This window comes from Ixodes scapularis, unplaced genomic scaffold (genome assembly GCF_016920785.2).
Source record: "Ixodes scapularis isolate PalLabHiFi unplaced genomic scaffold, ASM1692078v2 PGA_scaffold3__209_contigs__length_174095766, whole genome shotgun sequence".
NCBI classification, from domain to species: Eukaryota; Metazoa; Arthropoda; class Arachnida; order Ixodida; family Ixodidae; genus Ixodes; species Ixodes scapularis.
In genome coordinates this window covers 109219320-109236748 of record NW_024609868.1, presented here as the reverse complement: position 1 = coordinate 109236748, position 17429 = coordinate 109219320, and the positions used below count along the sequence as shown (strand labels likewise).

Sequence of the window (17429 nt, the reverse complement as noted above, 5' to 3'; positions counted from 1 at the left end):
ATAACTTCGAGTTTTGACACGGCGTGGCGCCACCTTCGTGTAGGGCTTGGTGCGCATTCATGTAAACGTTGCCGCGGCGTTTTCGTTCGAAGAACGAGTGGAGTCGATGCGCTGAAGTCGCTTTCATGTAGACGAGGCTCCTGTAACACGAGATTGCGAGCTAGACGTTCAAACACTGCTCCAGAGGAGAGGCGTACAAAGCGGTAGTTATTAACTGCGATAACATTTTGTTCGTCAATTGGCAGCGCTGAACGTGCTAGTGACGCAAGCGGGTAGCTCTGACTTTTGCTCCCACTACTCGAGCACTTGTGCAGCCGAGGTGCAATCGAACACAAAGAGCTCGGGCATGTGTCAGCCATTGTCTGGGTATCGCACAGCTTCCAACAGAGGGCACACTTTTGAGAGGAGTCATAGTGCGTAGCAGTCCTGGAAGACATCCGAAATAGATTTTAGGAACTAAGTTCGAGATATGGGGAGGAGGGGGCCATCTAGGGCCCGAGGTTTAGCAGAGATAAGTCTTAAGTAATGGGGTTCAACAAACAAAAAAGGAAACCATTGAAAATGAAGGATATTGTAATAAACCACGTAGAAAACTACAAATACCTGGAGGTATGGCTCAATAAGTGAAGGAAATATCTAGATGAACACGAATAAAAAAAATAGGTAGTATCTAATATACGATTCTCAAGCCACAGTGGAATTATATTAGATGTGAAGCGGTCAGGGTATTTGAACGTTTGATGGTGCCTGTACACACAATGCTTTGACAATTGGGTATTATGTACCAGATCAGAGGTTCATTCGGAATGTGAAATTTGACAAAGATGAGTGAGCAGATTGGCACTGGGAGCGTTTGCCCATTAACACACGAATCAAGGGGGTGCAGGAGGTAACGGGCACGTCATTCTTTAAGTTCAGACACGCAATCATTGAATCAACGTCTGAACAAGGGTTCATGAAAGTGGAGGATTAGCGGTAAGCACGAAGAGTATACTAGCCCTGATACAGGGAAATTTTTGAACATAAAATGAATGAACTAAACGCGAAGCCTGATATTTAAATTCCTACGTTCTAGTGATGGTTCTCAGTAGATTATTTCAATAAAGAATACAGTAAAAAGATAAGAAAGAGAAATAGGGTAGGAAAGAATGCAAGAAAAGTCAGCTTTAGCATTTCAGAGGTCATAAAAGAGCAATTAAAAAGGAACAGGTATTTGATCACTCACGGGGAGCATATTTACTCTATGGGGCAAAAACTAAAGGGATGCTGAACCTGAATTTGGAGCTCACAAAACAAGCTGTAGTGATAGGCGGGACTCTTCAAAACCCAAAGACGTTACTCATACAGAGACATCTCTAACGGATGGCTGCATTTTTGAGAAAGAAGTGCGCGATTTAACACGGCCCACAAGGCCGGCGAGACATGTGGCGTAACAATTGTGATTCCCTCTCCACTTCGCTTCGTCCACTCGAGCAGGTGAAGCGAAGCGGGGAGAAGAGAAGCACTTCTCCCTCATTCTCAACTCTGTGAAAAGAATCGTAACGTCATATTTCTTGCTTGATCACACGCTTCTTTTCCAAAAATACTGCCATCCATTTGAGATATTCATTTATGAGTGATATTTGGGAGATAGTAGCATCCCGTTCAACATTTATGCCGCCTTATTTTCCGAAATCCAAATTTGCCTCAGCATCCCCTTGAAAACAAGTAGAGAGTGTCCCAAAAAACAATTACAGTTTTTTTTTTTTTTTACCGCAAAAATAGACTACGCATCGCCCAACGCTCATTCTCCACCCAAAAGTAGCGCTAGAGATCACAACCAGATGCGAAAGTTTCACGCCGATCGGATACCTTATTCAAAATTTATAAGCGATTTTCTCAAAATTTCAATGAGAAAATGGCGGCCGACGGAGTTTTCGAATACATGGGACCCATGGAACCAGAAACCGAAAGCAGGCAAAAATGGGCTCCGTTTTCCCATCCAAATTTTCAGAAAATCACTTATAACTTTTAAATTAGGTATCGGATCGGGCTGAAACTTTGGCATCTGGTTGTTACGTCTAGTACTACCTTTGGGCGGAGAATGAACGTTCGGCGATGCCAGTTTAACGTAGCTTAATTTAAAGCGGAGACATTGAGATAGTATATTTGTTAAAGTGGTGCGGATAATACGTAGTCCCAATATCGCCGATCATCTAAACAATACTTCTGTTAAAAACAAAAGAAATGTATATACTATATATCTTGCATTGTTAATGACGGGCTTTCTAAATGCACGGCCAATTTCTGGTCTGCAGTCTTATATTTTTTGTAACGTTATCCTTAATTATCTGGTCACATTCTGATGCGCCAACTTAGCAGTTAATTACTTTTAATAAGCTTCTACTTCAGTTCAAACATATCATCATTTAAATATATTAAACCAGCCATATATCGCGATGACTTTAGCCCTCCGAATAAAAAACAATCCCCCAAAAAGTTGGTCATACAAATGTATTATTCGGGTATAAAATATTGACCTGTTTATTTTAGATCCTGACATTTATTTGCGTAAGATATCAAGAAATGTGATAAAAAATTGGTTAATTCGCGAATTACGAAGTTATAGAATTATGCTTGACTACTATTTCGACGGTGTTATTGAACTTGTTATTATGAATATAAAGACCATAACTAATAATCAAACAAGCTGCTTGCAAATGTTCACCAGCAATAAAATAATAATGTGGATACAGTTTTTTTGCCTGAAACATATTTCCGCAGTTCGCGATATAAAACATTCTTTATACATATAGAAATATTAAAGTAACGGAAGGCATAATCCAGTCAACGTTTATCACATTTATTAGCACCCCGAGAGGGAAGTCAGCCCAGTACCTTATTGATTGATGGCCTTCTGCGTCAGATTGCATTGAAGCGATTATCCAGGATCTGCATTATGTCTATAATACCAAAGGAACAGATCGGTTTTACCTCAGCCAAACCACAGTCACAACGTTTTCAATATAGGCTGGGTCGTATGTAGTCAAACAAGCCAGCGCAGCGTTTGGAAGTTAGCAACGATAAAAAAAAAGGGCTGGAGAAGCAGGCGATCGACGCGCCGGCGACTAGTTGCCCATCGTTGCGCTTTGCCGTTGGAGGCCCTGACGATCAGCCGACTGTTGCACCTATTAGATATGTGTTCTGGGGTCATTGTAGTAGGCCCGATCGCGGATCTGAAGCCCGTCAGGGGCACCACCGGCGGCCACTGCTTGATACCAGCCAACATATGCAAATCTAGGGGAGATCCACACAAAAGTAGAAATATCGCAGCTTCTATTTGGTGCTCGAAGGCAGGAATTTAATGATAAGCTGCGATGAATATATATGGTGTTTAAAGATTGAATCTGTATTTTCCAATCGTTCGAACGCCGATTAAAAATCAAATGTGCCGGACAACCCTCGACTATGCGGGCGTCGCTTGCTTCAATAGCTAAATAAAGGACACGTTCAACAAATGAACGACATGCTCCGACGTTTAGTTTGTTATAGATGACCTCACTGCTGTTCAAAGCAAAAGCATGCACCAGAAGTACTCTGTAAAGAGGCTCGAAACGATGCGAATTCCCCCAGTAAACGGAGTCTAAGTTATAATCTGCTAAGCTATAATGATTACCAGATCACGAACGACTCCACATAACTTTTGGCAGCCCTTGTACATTGAACCGCATTAGAGTTTACGCCCGACGAGGTCGCAACCTTGGACCCTCACCCACAAAACATTTATTAAAAAAAAAAAAAGATTGGTATTCTACCGCTTTTCATATTCAAGCCCAGAATATCAACTGATAAATGTTTCATCGTCTAGAACAACCTACTTAGATAAGAAATTGTAGTTTTTCCCATTTCTCCCATAGAGTTCAATCACAATAGCTGGTGTCAAGCGATGGCCTCCGGTGAGGTCGCTTGACCCCAGCAAGACAAGCCTCGAGCCGCGATCCATCTACTAAAATACAGTTTAATGTATAAAACTTCAGCCCCCCCCCCCACCCCCCCACCCCACCCCGCCCCACCCTGCCCTCCTCCCCGGTACCTCCACGCACCTCAGCACCCCTCGAAAACATTTCTGGCTATGCCACTAACTCGAGAAAACAAAACGCACCACTACACCGAAACAAAAATACGGCTAAGCAAAAGGAAAAAAAACGTCGCCAATTTTGCATCCCCCCCCCCCGCCATACACACACACAAACGGGGCGATTGAAAAAACTACGACCGCGTGATTTACCCGCACTCTGCCCCATCCCGAATTAAAAACACAAAGGCAAGCAGAAATAAAATCCGCGAACCGCGCACCCCGAAACCGTGAACGCGACCGCGCGAAACAAACGGGGTCATGCAAGTAGCTTACGGTAACGAAAGGGTGACATGAAAGACAAACAGACAACACATGCTTTCGGCTTTCAACAAAATGTTTTGATGAAAGTCGAAAGCCTATATACCTCTGACCACCTCATATCTGATAGAGTTCCATAGTACATTGTGTTTCATACTAGAGGAATTTCGTTGCCCTTTTTAAATTATGTTCTCCTCGTCTTCCTCTAGATATTTCCTTTCCTCATTGAGCCAGACGCGCAGATATTTCTACTTTCCTACATAGTATATACAATGACTTGTACCTTCAGGGGTTTTCTCTTTTCGTCATTAAACACCATTGCTCCAGACTTGTCACTACTAAAACTCATGCCCGAAGTGTCCCTTCCTCTCCAAAGATTCCAGCTAGTTCCTGTAATGTGCCCTGATTATCTGCCATAAGTACTATGTCCTCCGCATACATCAGTCCTGGTATTACCTTTATTACATTTCTCCCTCCTTCGATATTTATTTATTTAAGTACCCTCAAGGCCCTGGGGCATTACAGAGGGGAGTGGTACAAGACAAATTTGGAACACAAAACAATATACAAACACTAAAATCCAAGCACGAAAAATGTCAAAAAAGTGTGTAAACAAATTAAGAAATGCATAGAACAAGGCAAACAAACAAAGAAAAATATTAGCATAGGTAAGTAGTCAACGCACTTTTATACAAATCAAAGGACGGTATGTTTACTAATTGCGCGGGAAGGCGATTCCACTCTGAAGATGTCCTTGGAATAAAAGAGTTATAATAGGCTGAGGTAATGCAATGAGGAATTCCGACTTTAAATTGATGATCTACGCGCGGCGGGATGAAAACAGGATTTAACATTAGTTTGTTTTTTTAGCGAAGTATTGGAATGATAAATTTTATAAAAAAGACACAAACGAGATATTTTTCGGCGTAATGAAAGAGCAGGAAGTGATAAATTAGTTTTCATAGTTGAGACACTAGATGTGCGATGATAGTAAATATAAAACGGCCACCGCGATAACTCACATCAAAACCTAAGTTGCTCTGCTCTCATCCCTTTTCCATTTCACTAAGATATATCATAAAGAGAAGAGGTGACAGTGGACAGCCCTGCCTGAGCCATCTTTTTGTTGGTGCGGGTTGTCTGGTTTCTGGTTCCCACGTTATAACTACCTTATTGTCTGTGTACGGCTGCTGAAGAAACCTCACCAAATGTGCATCTAAATTGTACTCCTTCAGCTGACCCCATAGTTTTTCCTGCCTCACATTATCGTACGCTACCTTAATGTCCAAATAACCTAACCCTAAAGGAGTGTGGTTCTTCACTGCTATTTCTATACATTATCTGGAGACGAATACGTTATCTTCCAGTCTTGTATCTCTTTAGAATCTATTTGGAGCTCATCCAGGGCTTGCATATCTCCTGCCCGTACCTCCATTCTCCGCTTTGCTATCTGCATAGAACTGAAGTTACCATTATTGGCAATTTGACTCAATTTTGTTTTTATTTCCTCTGCATTTATATATTAGTCTCATTTTATTTAGGTTCCAATCAAAGGGTACCCGTCCTCCCAAAATTATTCGATTGATCACATGCCGTAACTTCGATTTGCTTGTTTCTCCTAGTGTATTTATGAGTTCCGCGGGTATGTCGCCTGGGCCTCTCGCTGTATCTGCTGGAATTTTAATTACTGCCTTATCCAATTGTCTTGTGGTCGTCTCCATTCTTAAACAATTATGCTCCTCCTTTACACTGCTACTGTCAATGCTAACTTCTGCTCAAGCTGGGAGAAAGCCTCTTCGATTTTCTGCCTAATATATTCCACTGCCTTTTCCCCTCCGCTCTTCTTTCCTCCGGTGTCTCCAGTAAGTGTCGGGTATCTTCCGTATTTCTCCCCTGCGCTTTAATGTGCTTTCAAAACCTTTTCGCCGCATTCCTATCTTTTTTCTTATCTATTTCTATCACCACTGCATTTCTGCACTCCAATTTTTGGATCGTATTAAAGCTGATGCCTCCCCTTTGAGCCTCTTGCAAGTTCTCCCATTTTGATGCTACCTCAGCTGGCACGGCTTCCCTTTTCTTTGCCCATCTATGCTCCCTAGATGCCTCTTGGCGCCGCAATATGGTTGCTTTGATCTCCCTATCCCACCAAATATTTGGTTTGTTTCTTGATTTTAGCTTTCCTCTTAGTTTAATTCGATGCACCTCTGATTCACTTTTAAGGATTCCTATTAGATCATTTCCATTCACTTTCTTGTAGTTTCAATACTATGTTCTCAATATTTTTAGATACTTTTTTTAGATTTAAGTTTCATTTAGTTTCGGTTGACCAGCTCGTTCCTGAGCTTCTTGCTCTGGTTCAGATGCCCCAAATTTACTCTTCCTTCTTTTGTAGTCACTCCTTAAGCGCTTTGTATGTTCCTCATCTATTTCCATACTTCCTAGCCTGTCATACAGTTTATGAGACATTACGCAGTAGTCTATATTTGAGTATGAGTTGTTTCGTTCCCACGTCATTTTTCCGTCGCATTTTACTTGTGCATCAACGAACACTAGGTCCATGGCATCACATAAATCTAACAACGTTCCGGTTGTATTTGTGAACCCGTCAAACTCTTCTAAATGGGCGTCCATGTCCTTTAAGATAATTATTTCCTGATTAAGGCCAATTTCTATGATGTCCCTCGTTACACATGTAAAGTGTACTCTATTTTCCTTGCTTAAGTAATTTTCTCTTTTCAGGTAAGCAAACCCCGGAAAAGTGTTCAGACCTCTTATCCTACCTTTCAACCATAAGTGTTCTTCGCAGCTTTTCCTTTTCTCTTTCCCCGTATTTTCCTTTAACTAACATGCCCAGACCTACGCCTTTGCGTTCCCTTTCGCTCCGGTTGCATCCCATCCAGGAGTAGCCTGGTATGTACGTTGGTTCCTCCTCATATGTGAGGTCCGTTTCTGCTACCCCATGCACTGTGAAAGTTTCAGCATCTAATTGTTCACCAGCCTCCTCCAATTTTATTCTGTTCTTACCTCATTGCATGTTTATGAACCCTATATTAAGCCGATTCTTTTTCTTATTTATTCAGTGCTTCCTTCTGCTCTCCGCGCCGCTCTTCCGGTACTCACACCCAGGAGCATACCCCAACTCTGGCACTGGTGCATATGGTACTGGTACATCTACACCAGTGCCCTCCGGGCTCCGTGGGTCCCCGAAAAAGCTGCAACATGTCGACCCAGCATCTCTCCCACTCTCCTACCTGCATCTGGACCGTAGTGGATTCTACCCCATGTAAAAGGGCAGGAGCCAGCCGCTTAGAGCTCCCAGTTTATCTCCTTTACGCCGTACACATGTTGTCGGCTAATTCCCTTGACCACTTGGCTAGCCTCAATGACCCACCTCTCGATGTCAAGAGACTGTCCCTGGACAGGTGGGATAGTGCATGCATATTTGCACATGAACCCTCTCACTGTCCACTCTTAGTTTACCCATTCCTGCCTCTATCTGCGTTCCCAGATTCTGGTTCCTCCCGTTCATTACGTCGTTGGGCACTGCGTGGATCAACAATAGGTTTTCCCCCTCCATGTTGTCCCACAATACCTTCTGCCAGGCACGTAGCCAGGATTTTGTTTCGGGGGAGGGGGGGGGGCGCCCATGACAAAATGCTATATGAGGGGGAGGGAAGAGGAAGCCCCAGCAAAATGGAAAATTTCAGGGGGGGGGGGGAAGGCCCGGGTCCCATGGGTCCCCCTACCCCCCGGCCCTCCCCTTAGCAAAAAGAGACCGTCCTTCAAACGAATTTGAAATATATTGAATACGAATATTCATTTTGTATTTATTCTGTATTATTTTGGCCGCATTCAAAATACGCGCGTAAGGTATTCAAAATACATTATAAAAATGAACCAAAAAATATTTTAGATACACCAAAAATATTATCCCTTCACACATCAAGATGCCATTTGTGCATTAAAAACCGGTTACACAATTTTTTTTTTATTTTCGATTTCGTCAGCAAATGTCGTCCCTGTCGTATTTGAAGGCACTACTAAATACATCTCACAAAGCTACATTACAAACGAACACAAACACACACACCATGACGCATCAAACAGCTCATTCACAGTCTCGTTGACTGCTCTAGAGCCTTATATAGCCTACATATTGAAGGTAATCATTTTTTCGGTGACCACCTCTGTGCTTATTAAGGTTCCAAGTATTCGATCTTCTCCTCGGGAGTCGGTCAAAAGGGAAACAGTGTTTTGAAGTTCGTGGACGATATCTCTTACTAAAAAGCATTGGTACAACTAATAACAATGCGGCGCAGTCCCTAAAACAATATCCACACAAACGGATCATAAAATACATGTTATTGCTTCTCTGCGTAGCACCACTCAGGACGAAGAAAATCAAGGTAGTTTCTTCACTTTAAGATACTGTAAACGACTTTATTTTCGTGAGGACCTAATTTTCGCAAAGTTCGCGAATCTCCTACAATTCCGAAAAATAGGTCCCGTGAACAATTCCGGCAAAATGTAAAAAACATGAAAATCTATATTGCGATCCCAGCGCGTCGCGAAAATTAGAATTTGCGAATTATTCCAAAACTCCAACTTTGACCTAAATCGCGAAATATTGAGCCCGCGAAAAATAAATATTTTACAGTAGTTATTTTGCCTTTCCTTTTTAGTAGTTGACTATTAATTATGGTAGTTAATGTCACTATATTAAAGTCACTACTCACATCACGTACTATGGTGAGTATATACGTTCGGTGAACTAACATTGTGTTAACAAAACCACGCCATACGTATCTGTTCACAGCACCTGCTGAAGCTTTCCAGCATCTGCAAATGTTGTGGTTGTAGTTCCCGAACCCTGTTTGTGATTGGTGTGCAAGGAACTGATCAGGTGTGTTCTTTATAGAAAAAAGGAAACAGTAACATAAACTGGGCTGATTTATCAGTGCGATGCTGCGCAATTTAATACAAACTAATCAAATGTTGTATTTAGGCGCTTCAGTGTACTCCACATCTGCTTGAAGTGAACTTCTAGAAGGGGAGCTTTTCAATATTTTGGTGGTTTAAGTCAAACTACCAAAGTATTGCAGTCAAGAGGTACTTACCGCCGTATTCATAAACATTCCCCTACTCGACTCCAAACTCGACTCGACTTGAGTGGAGTACGGACGCGCGACTCCACTCGAAGTGCCATTCGTATTCACAGACGCGAATCGGCACTCACTCGAACTCGAGATTCCGTTCTCCACTCCAACAAGCTTGAGGACGTCTGGGAGCGAGATTATAGCCAAAGGTTTTATTTAAAACACCATTTTTACGTGAAAAGTAAATATATTCGTTCGTGTTATCTAAAAACGTGTACCATACAAACATCGAATTAGTGAACTACGAAGTTTTATTAAGGCAGCGTAAAGTTTAGACGTGTTTGAGCGGCAAAACGGACAAAGTCGTTACCTTGTCTGGCAACAAGCGCATTCGCTAGCTGCGTGTGTCGTTCTCTCGTCGACAGTCGTCTATCTCACGGTTTGTCGATTTCGTCTCGTTTTTTCTTGCTTTCGCCGCCCTTTGTCTACCGTGCAGCCCTGCTTCGTCGCCTCGCCGCCTCGCCGCCTCGCACGACAAATCATGGAGGACCCCAACGGCAACGACTCAGAAATGGCCGATACCGAAGAGCGGGCAGGGGCTCGTTTTATTTATACTGCGGAGGAGAAGGCGCTCCTCCAAGCGCTCGTAACGAAACATGCGCGAGTTCTTGAAAACAAGAAGACAAATAACTACTCGAAGGAGGCTAAACTTAAAGCTTGGGAGAAACTCAGCACCGAGTATAACAGCCAGCCAAACGTCCGCCCACGAAGCGCTAAGCAACTCAAGAAGCGTTGGGAGAACGAAAAATCCAGATACAAAAAAACCAAGTCCGACGAGACGAGAGACATCCACGCCGCGGGTAAGTCGACAATTTGCATATTTGGTAAACCGTTCCCGATGTGTAAAAAGTAAACATCGGAGAGAAGTCCTTTCGACCAGAACAATGCTATGTGCACGACGTCGTGCTCCTTTCCGGGTCTCGTATAAAACGAATTTTCAAAACGAGTTGTTCAAAGCTGTAGCGTAGCAAAGTTCGCTTCATACGCATGCAGCCGATCCAGGTTCGATCCAAAGTGGGCCTACTTCTTTGCTTTTTTCTTGACATATTTTTTTGTAGAACATTTGGCGTTATTGACATTTTTTTTTAACAATCGTCACTGAAAACAAATGAGGTCCCCGCATCTTGCCGGAAGCCTATTCTAACAAAGTGCCCAGCATTCAATTGCCCATAAGAAGGTTCCAGGTGGGCCTCCACTGGGTTGTGCTAGATTTTCTCTTCGTTAGGTTCGCTTTAGTCCCCTTAACAATTGTTTTTATCTCGCACGGAGGCGTTTCGAAAATTCAGTGTGCCCTTTGAATTGTTCGTCCCATACATTGTTCACTCTCTCCAATCTGAGCTTCAAATTCTTTGGTTTCTGTCACAGGAGGTGGGCCACGAACAAGCCGGCCGATGAGCCCCTCACTCATTCTTGTGGGAGCGGCGGCAGACCACATGGAGACAGTGGTGACAAATCTCTGCGACAGCGACAGGGCAAGAGACCGGCCAGTGCTGTCGCTGCCTCCGGCTGCAATGTTTGAAGCAATGGTGCGAGGCACTGAAGGCAATGACAATCACGCCTGCTGGAACGACGTGCCAGGTAACTGGGGGCTTTTGGATTGGGACAAATTTGCACCAACATGTCGGGGATGGGTACCGTGAGCCGTAACATGTCTACTTGTATTTGCGACTTGTATCATTTTAACAGCAAATCTGGAACAGAAAAAAAGGCACCGAAGCCTTTTTCTTTTATTGCTCGGCAACGTCTACACTATTGTACATATCTTCGAAGTTCCAAAATTGAAAATGCGAGCAGTGGGTCGTGACATAGTACTGATAGTACTGTGAATTGAAACCAAAACTAGTGGTTAATAGACCTGTTGCAAAGCGTACAGCGCCACGACGGCACAGAATTTTGGGAAGACTCGGTACAGATCACAAGCCTTCTCGTTGCGCTTCCGCGACAGCGAGTGAGTCGTGGCAGCTGCCGCCAGCAGCAGTCGCAGCCATCCGCCATCCCGCCAAACCGTCGTTGGCGGCGTACCGTATCTGTGGCAGTGGGCGCGTTAAGTCGGCGCTCTTTTACTCCTCCTACTCCGAGTGCGGCAACTGAACGGCGCATAGCGTACAGGAGCGCGACACACCGAGGCTGCGTTCCAAACCTACTCGAATGGATACGAGTTACCCTGGCGGATTATGTCACGCGACATCAAAAATAGAGAAACGCTGGACGCGGGTAGGTTTTCGACAACCACCTTTACCCTAGAGTTAGATCGAGTAAGTTTTGGAACACGGGCTTTCCCGCAACACATCGTAGGATAGCGGTGGCGCAGCAGGCGTTTGCGACTTTTATTCAAGCGCATGCCCGCATAAAGCTTTATGCCTGTGGTGCCGGGAACGCCATCCAGATTCGGCGACATTCGGGCATGTGCAGTTTCGTGGCTCCGGGTTCGTTCCTCCGACGTTGCGTCAACCGCATGTGGCGATGGCAACAATCGTAAAGAAACGTACGTCGCTGACGTTCGCGACAAAGCTTGAAATCATCCGCCGCGTTGAAAAAGGAGAAAAGAAGTCCAGCATTGCCGAAGCGTACAACATACTGCGAAGCACTTTGAGCACGCTGCTGAAGACGAAAAGTGACATCAAACCGAAGGCTGAACAAAGCAAGCACTCCAGCACACGCCGTGTTCGGACACTGGCCTTCGAAAAGGTGGAAAGATCACTTCACAAGTGGTTTATGGACGCAAGGGCTCGGAACATTCCGGCGTCAGGCCGATGCTTCAACAGAAAGCAAAGGACTTCGCATTCATCCACCAAGCACAAAACGTCGCCGCAAGTAGCGGGTGGCTGCAACGCTTCAAAGCCTGTTACAACATTGTCGGGAAGACGGTCTCACTTTTACGCTGCTACTGCAGTGCAATCGACGGTAGTGATCTGGCGCTGGTGGACTGCTTGGAGACAGTGGAGCCGGCCGTAATAAGGCATGCAGTCAGCTCCATGCAGCAATCTACGCTGCGGCAGTTTTTTTCGTCGGAATAAATAGTTCACCTTAACGCTTCACGTGAATACTATACTACGTTTCAACTTCCGTCCGAACGCAGCCAAAGCTACGTGTGGCCGGAGCCAATCACACGCCGGCAATTGGTCACGCGATCTCGCCTGCACTTGGTATCGCTCCGCTGCGCCGCTGGCCGTCCGCGCCGCCCGCGCTCGCCGAGTATTTTGTCTGCTACGGGTGTATCAACGAAATCGTCTGCTACAGGTTTAAAAAGTGACCTTTCACGTTCTGAAATTTAGTCGCAGGGGATGTCAGTACGTATGCTGGCCGCTGGCGTCTGTGTCCGAGCTTTCCACCTGTTCGGCATTTCGGCATAGTTTCGAGATGTAAGTAGACATTGCAAGATGCCCGACGACCCGGCCATTGATGTTTCCTTGTATTGTCTGGATATACCAGGGCTCGAGCCACAGTCCTTTCTACCAGCTTCTTGGCGTACAATGTGATCGGCAGGTAAAGGGGTGCCCTGATTTCGCTGTGTATCAGGGAATTGTAGTGGCCTGGACGCTTTTCTAGTTTACAAAGCATTTGCGGTACGACGTGCGGTACGACGCGGCCGGAGTCTCCTGCAGAATTGAAAAGTAGACATTCATTACGACCTCTCGCGCCTGACGCCCAGACATGCCTTTGCGAAAGGACATTTTGAAGAGACTCGGTGAGGAAAGCAACAAACAAGCAGCGAAGCACATGATTCGGTAATTACAGGAACAAAATCAAAACTGAGCGCTGCAGCCGTGTTGCCAGCGGGACGTACGTTTTTTCATCAAACCACATGTATCTACATATATTAATAAGAACTTAAACTTCAGATATTTAATTCCTTTAGTTGCAAATCATTCTCAGCAGTACACATCTGGAATATTGTGCAGCGTTTACGCACAAAGCAATTGTTTAAAAGGAATTACTTTTGCGGACTACTTTGCGATGCGTAAAAATGCTCTTCTCGAAGTTGCGAAGCGTCCGTCAGCCTTTGGCTGCGCTCGAACGGAAGCTGAAACGAAGTATAGTCATTTTTCGCCGTTAGCCTTTCACTGATTAAATCGCGCTGTACTTTGACGCTCTTTTTGTGTGTGACTTTGTATATCGAATTTTGATTATATCGAACTATTTCACGGTCCTTGCACTGTTCGATATAACGAGGTTTGACTAATTTGCCAACGCCTAGCTTTGAACATTTCTACGAAAGGCCCATGTGGCTGTTGGGCCTCTTCCCCTGTGTGCTTGCTCTTCCCCTAGCACTCACAGTGCCAATGTGCTTTGCACGCCCAGATGCTCCTGATCCGTCCGCCTCACCTCTCCAAGACAGCAGCGTTGGAGCTGCTTGTGTGACTCCGCCGGCAAGGAGCATTACCTGCCCCCGTGCTGAGCTGCCAAGCGGGGCATCCAGAAGAACTGGAAACCGCATCGCAGCACTGGAGCGGATCATGGCTCCCGAAAAAGAGGCCCGTGTAGACATCCTCGAGAGGGAAGATCGGCGGAAGGAGGCGCAACATTTAATGCAAATGCGCATACTCCGCAACAAGCTTTTTGAGCAGCGACGACGCGGACGGGCAGAGTTCCAGCTGCTCCAGCTGGAGAGAGAGATAAAGGTGGAGCAGCTGGCAGCCCTGCGCTGCAAGCTACAAGGGTGTGGAAATCACAATTAAATTTGGGTTCTTTCAGTTTAAAAGCATTCCGAGGATTTACTTATTTATTTTATGTGCGCTACATTGTAGTGAAACGATAGAACCTAATGTGTTTTGCATATTCGGAAGTTGAATGAAACAGCACACTACAATTGAAGGGAAGGGTAGGTCTTTCGTTAGCTCTGTGCTGGCCACAAGTCTTTCCCAGAATATGTTAGATTGACCAAATACGCGGAATTGGATTTGAAAATCAATTTATTCGAGCGCTTACTACTGAATTCGTGTCCAAGTATTTGCACGAGTCAGTGACGGGTCAAGAACAGAGTACAAGCTGGAGATGAGAAGTAGGATGGAAGCTTTAAGTGGAGAGGAGGTTTCTCCTCTCCACCTCAAGCTTCTGTCTGCTTCCTCCTCTCCAGCTTGTACACTATCCTTGACCTGTCATTGACTATAAACGTGTGCTACTGGTTGAATATCCCTATTGGAAACACAGTGCGATGATCTGTGTGCGTTTCAGCGAGCCGTTGATTGTGTCGACAGGGTCTGGAGGTGATGGCAGTACATGAGGACGCAGCCGCCTCCGGCGTCGGGGTACTGGTGGAGAGGGTAGAGCAGGTGGGCATGGCTCTTTTCGCAGCAGGGCCAGGTTGTGCAGTGCAGCACAGGCGGTGATGATGAGGGCTGACCGTTCCGCCTTGTACTGTAGCCGCATGTCCAGGCATGGGAAGCGTCGCTTGAACACTCCAAATGCCCGTTCGACCGAGTTCCTTGTTTTTAGGTGAGCTGCTTGGTACCTATATGGTGCAGCATTGGTAATGGAAGCAACGTTGCAAGATAACGGTCTTCAGGTGTAAAAATCGCCATTGCTGCAACCATCAGTATGGTTCAGTAACCTGTACAGTGCGGCCCATCCATGCTAGCTGCATTTTCGGCATTTTCTATTGCTTACCAGAGGCTACTGTTCTGCATACAGTGGTTTTGGCTGGTGTTTTCTACATTACCGTCTTAATTCAAGTTCTTGGCCCTAGTCCAATTCTAGTGACAAAAAGCAACAATTGACACCGACTAACTGTGACGAGGAAGAACAACAAATGTTCTCGAGGAAAATAAAAATAGAACTAAAATGTTGTATGCTACATACTTTTGAAACAAAAATTTGTCCACAGGAAGTGAATAATGCCAGCTTTTTTTGCCATACAAAGGCTTAAAGGTCATGAATCTAGCTGTGACAAAGATTTGCAGAACTAATAGTAACCAATAGGAACACTGTGGCTACAGCATCACTTCTTGTTAGCTGTTCTGAATTTCATGCCATTATTTCTTCCAACAAATTAGTACATACCTGCCCTTTGGGCTGTTGGCTACACCTGGGCTGGTCAGGGGCGTCAGAAGAAATGACATGCAGGCATAGCCTGCATCTCCGAGCAGCAGGTTAGGGATGCGCCGATTCTCGTACAGGACCCTTGCACGACTGTTATCGAATATCCTGCTGTCATGCACGGAGCCTGGCCATCTAGCAACAAGGTAAAAAAACTGCAGCTGGGGTCCTGTGATGGCCTGTGGATAGGAAGGAGCAGTACAGGGATGAGCAGGTTGCCATGATATGAACACAAGTGCTCAAGCTGATATTTCTACAATGATTAGTATATTTTTGACAAAGTGCATCTGCAAGCTTTGGAAATTAACTAGCATTTGAGTTCTCGCAGTTTTATGTGACGTAAGCTTCAATGTGGCTTAATTCCTAGGTTTTTCACGCAGTATAATAGAAGAGAATTTGAGCACGGGACAAAGTCTCCCTAATATTTTGTTCGAAAAGTATAATTCAAGGGGAAAATATCCCAGGTGAAAATCAGTCCACTTCCAGCTGGATTATGGAACTGGAAATGAGGCAGTCCACCTAGATTCCAGCTGGGTCCAGTTGGATTCCAGCTGGAATACAGCTGGACTGCCTCATTTCCAATTCCATAATCCAGCTGGAAGTGGACTGATTTTCACCTGACCGTTTGCTATAAAATAACAAAAGCCACCTCGGCACCCAATTAGATGTATGTTTCCAAACACAATACATAATTCTTGGTTTTGAACCCTCTCTAGCTGGCCCACCACCACTCTGCACTGTCGCAGAGTGCAGATCTCTCTACAAGTTCTAGTCTATATCAGTCACAATATCGCCGAGCTTTCACGTGCCGCACCGGGTCTTGGCGTGCCGTTGTTTTCAACTTACTTCGCTGCCGCTAACAGCACAGACAGAAGTGAACTTACCTGCACGTTGAGGGAGAAGAACCCCTTCCTGTTCCTGAAGACTTCCCCATTGGGACCGCCAGGTCCCTTTATTTTGACGTGGGTGCAGTCGATGCACCCAGTCACACTGGGGAACTTCCCGATGTTGTAGAAATCCCGCATGACCTCGTCGCAGTCGCCCTCCGGGAAATCCACGAGGCGGGGGAAGAGAGTCTCGGCGAGGACCCGGGAGACACGCTCGATTACGCGGCACACCGTCGGCTGCGACACGTTCACGAGGTCGCCCGTGACTACTTGAAAAGTCCCGGCGCCATAAAATCTCAGCGCTACGAGGAGCTGGAGCATCGGGGACAGTGGCAGGCCGCGACTGCTCTCGTTTGCTTCCAGCGGCAGGCACTGCAGGAGGCTTACGACTGTCGATTTTGTAAAACGATAGCGCACCAGGAACTCCCAATCGTTGAAATGCTCCAGCGGATTGAGCCGGTCCCGGCAACGTCGTCTCGGCACATCGACGTCCTGGTCGGGGTCTCGGTCGTCATGAAGAACTTCGTCCGTTTTCAACACGAAGTCGACGAAGTCGGCGAACGATGCGTCGGCCGCCATGACACTGAACGCACTCGAGTGACTCGAGTGGCCGTTCAAGGTAGCTCCGGCGCAGACTCGAGATCTCGAGTAAATTTTGGAGTTTCGAGTGGAGATTTTGGAGTCGAGTGGAGTTTCGAGTGGAGATTTGTTTATGAATCGCAAAACCACCCTCAAGTCGAGTTTCGAGTCGAGTTTCGAGTCGAGTAGCGTTTAAGAATACGGCGGTTAGAGTATAACACAACAGTATTTACGATTTTCAGGTATTTTAAGAGTATTCTGCACATATTTTTGATTGCTCCATTTTTTTTAGGGTTGGAGTATATTTTGCATGAATTAAATAAATATTTCAAGAAATATATGTGAAAGATATTTTGTGCATATTAATTTAGTATTTACATATTTCAAAACGCATGA

The 17429-nt window shown here is 45.2% G+C and overlaps 1 protein-coding gene across 1 annotated transcript; it reads left to right on the top strand.

Moving 5' to 3' along the window:
- Positions 1 to 9519: 9519 nt before the first annotated feature.
- On the top strand, positions 9520 to 14494 carry LOC121837116 (myb/SANT-like DNA-binding domain-containing protein 3). Its single transcript, XM_042292587.1, has 3 exons — positions 9520 to 10331; positions 10897 to 11109; positions 13834 to 14494. The coding sequence occupies exons 1-3, from the start codon at positions 10013 to 10015 to the stop codon at positions 14208 to 14210; spliced, it is 909 nt and encodes a 302-aa protein (XP_042148521.1). The 5' UTR covers positions 9520 to 10012; the 3' UTR covers positions 14211 to 14494.
- Positions 14495 to 17429: the final 2935 nt, after the last annotated feature.